The sequence below is a fragment of the Bos mutus genome, unplaced genomic scaffold, assembly GCF_027580195.1.
Source record: "Bos mutus isolate GX-2022 unplaced genomic scaffold, NWIPB_WYAK_1.1 CTG233, whole genome shotgun sequence".
NCBI lineage: Eukaryota > Metazoa > Chordata > Mammalia > Artiodactyla > Bovidae > Bos > Bos mutus.
In genome coordinates this window covers 124,473-126,471 of record NW_027219742.1, presented here as the reverse complement: position 1 = coordinate 126,471, position 1,999 = coordinate 124,473, and the positions used below count along the sequence as shown (strand labels likewise).

The window sequence follows — 1,999 nt, the reverse complement described above, 5'->3', positions numbered from 1 at the left end:
CTAATGGGGAAAAATAACTAGATAAAAGGGAAGGTTCTGCATCAGTTTCAGATGATATTTACATCACCACTAGAAATGAGGGAAACCCAGTTTTACTGCATCATATGTTTTGACATGCTGCTGCTGCTAAGTCACTTCAGCTGTGTCCGACTCTGTGTGACCCTATAGATGGCAGCCCACCAGGCTCCACTGTCCCTGGGATTCTCCAGACAAGAGCACTGGAGTGGGCTTCCATTTCCTTCTCCAAAGCATGAAAGTGAAAGTGAAGTCGTTCAGTCGTGTCCGACTCTTAGCGACCCCGTGGACTGCAACCCACCAGGCACCTCTGTCCATGGGATTTTCCAGGCAAGAGTATTGCAGTGGGTTGCCATTGTCTTCTCTGGTTTTGACATGAACATTACATAAAAGTCTAAACCATAGATGTATTTTCAAAATTTTAGTTAATTATAAATAGGTCTAGATGATTAACATATTGATGAATTTGGGGTAACACAATTTTTATATGATAATCATGCTTAAAGAATATGTCCATAAAATGTAGAGACATTCGTTGTCATGTTTATAAGAACTATGATTACTCTACAGCAAATTTCAGAAGACTGTCATGGAATGTAGATTAGAAAAACTCAATTCTCACTTTTATGATTAGCAAGACATGTAAGTTCTTTATATTCAAGCCCTCATATAAGAACAAAAAGTTATAGAAAATAATACTCAAAGTGTAAATGGTTGCACAAATAGGAACTAGCATATTGTGTTGTCAGTATAGTATTCTTACTGATAAAAACAAAGAGTTGTACTACATTTTCAGAGAAAACCACTTCTTCATCCTGCTTCGAATCTGTTGGGTCTTTACACTATAGATTATTGGATTCATCATGGGAGGAAAGAGAATATAGATGTTGCCCATAAGGACATGAACCAAAGGTGAGAGATGCTTTCCAAAGCGGTGTACCATAGTGAGACCAATGATGGGAATGTAGAAAACCAGAACTGCACAGAGGTGGGAGACACAGGTCTCCAGAGCCTTGAGCCTCTCTTTTCGAGATGCAATTGCCAGCACTGTATGCAAGATAAAAACATAGGAGATGAGAATAAGGACAGGATCCAACAACAAGGTACAAATGACCAGAGCCAGGGCATAGAAGCTATTGAAGCGAATGTCAGAGCAGGCCAGCCGGAGTAGATCCTGGTGCAGGCAGAAGGAATGAGAGAGAATGTGGGGTCTGCAGTAAGGAAAGAACTTCAAACAGATGATGACAGGAAGAATAGACAAAGAGCTTCTTGTCAAAATGGTCACCATAAAGTAAATGATCCTGCTATTAGTCAGAATGGATGTATATCTCAGAGGATTGCAAATTGCTATAAAGCGACCAAAAGCCATGGCAAGAAGGACTCCAGACTCCATGAAAGATAGTCCATGAACAAAATAAGTCTGCGAAACACAGGCATCTAGCCCAATCTCCTGGCTGAGCCCCCACATAGTCCCCAGGACAGTGTATACTGTGGACAACCCCATGAACAGGTCAGTGAGGGCCAGCATGGCCAGGAAGTAGAACACGGGCTCATGCAGGCTCAGCTCAGTATGAACCACATGCAGCACCAGGCAGTTTCCCAGGAAAACCACAGCATAGATCAAAGAAAAAGGAACTGAAAACCAGGGATAGTATTGTTCTAGGTCAGGGAACCCCGTGAGAATGAATATCGAAGAGTTGATATTGGAAGCAGAAGAAGCAGACATGAATATGTGAAAAATAATTTCCAAGTTAAAATAAATATTTATTCACATTTTTGTTTAAACTGTCTGCTGCCTATAAGAATAGTCAGATATAACACAGCCTCTTGGATTATCACCCAGGGAAAGCTGATTGTAGAATCCCAGGGAGTGTCAACTCTGTATTAGAAGTTACAGCACAAGATGACTTCATAGGGAACCTCCTTGGTATTAGTCTCAGAAGTTAGAGAAGATAATCAAGATCCTGATGATTTTAGGCAGAGT

General features: G+C 40.9%; 1 protein-coding gene across 1 annotated transcript; it reads right to left on the bottom strand.

Moving 5' to 3' along the window:
* Positions 1–799: 799 nt before the first annotated feature.
* On the bottom strand, positions 800–1,741 carry LOC102271362 (olfactory receptor 51V1-like). Its single transcript, XM_005902314.2, has one exon. The coding sequence runs from the start codon at positions 1,739–1,741 to the stop codon at positions 800–802; it is 942 nt and encodes a 313-aa protein (XP_005902376.2).
* Between the last annotated feature and the right edge of the window lie 258 nt (positions 1,742–1,999).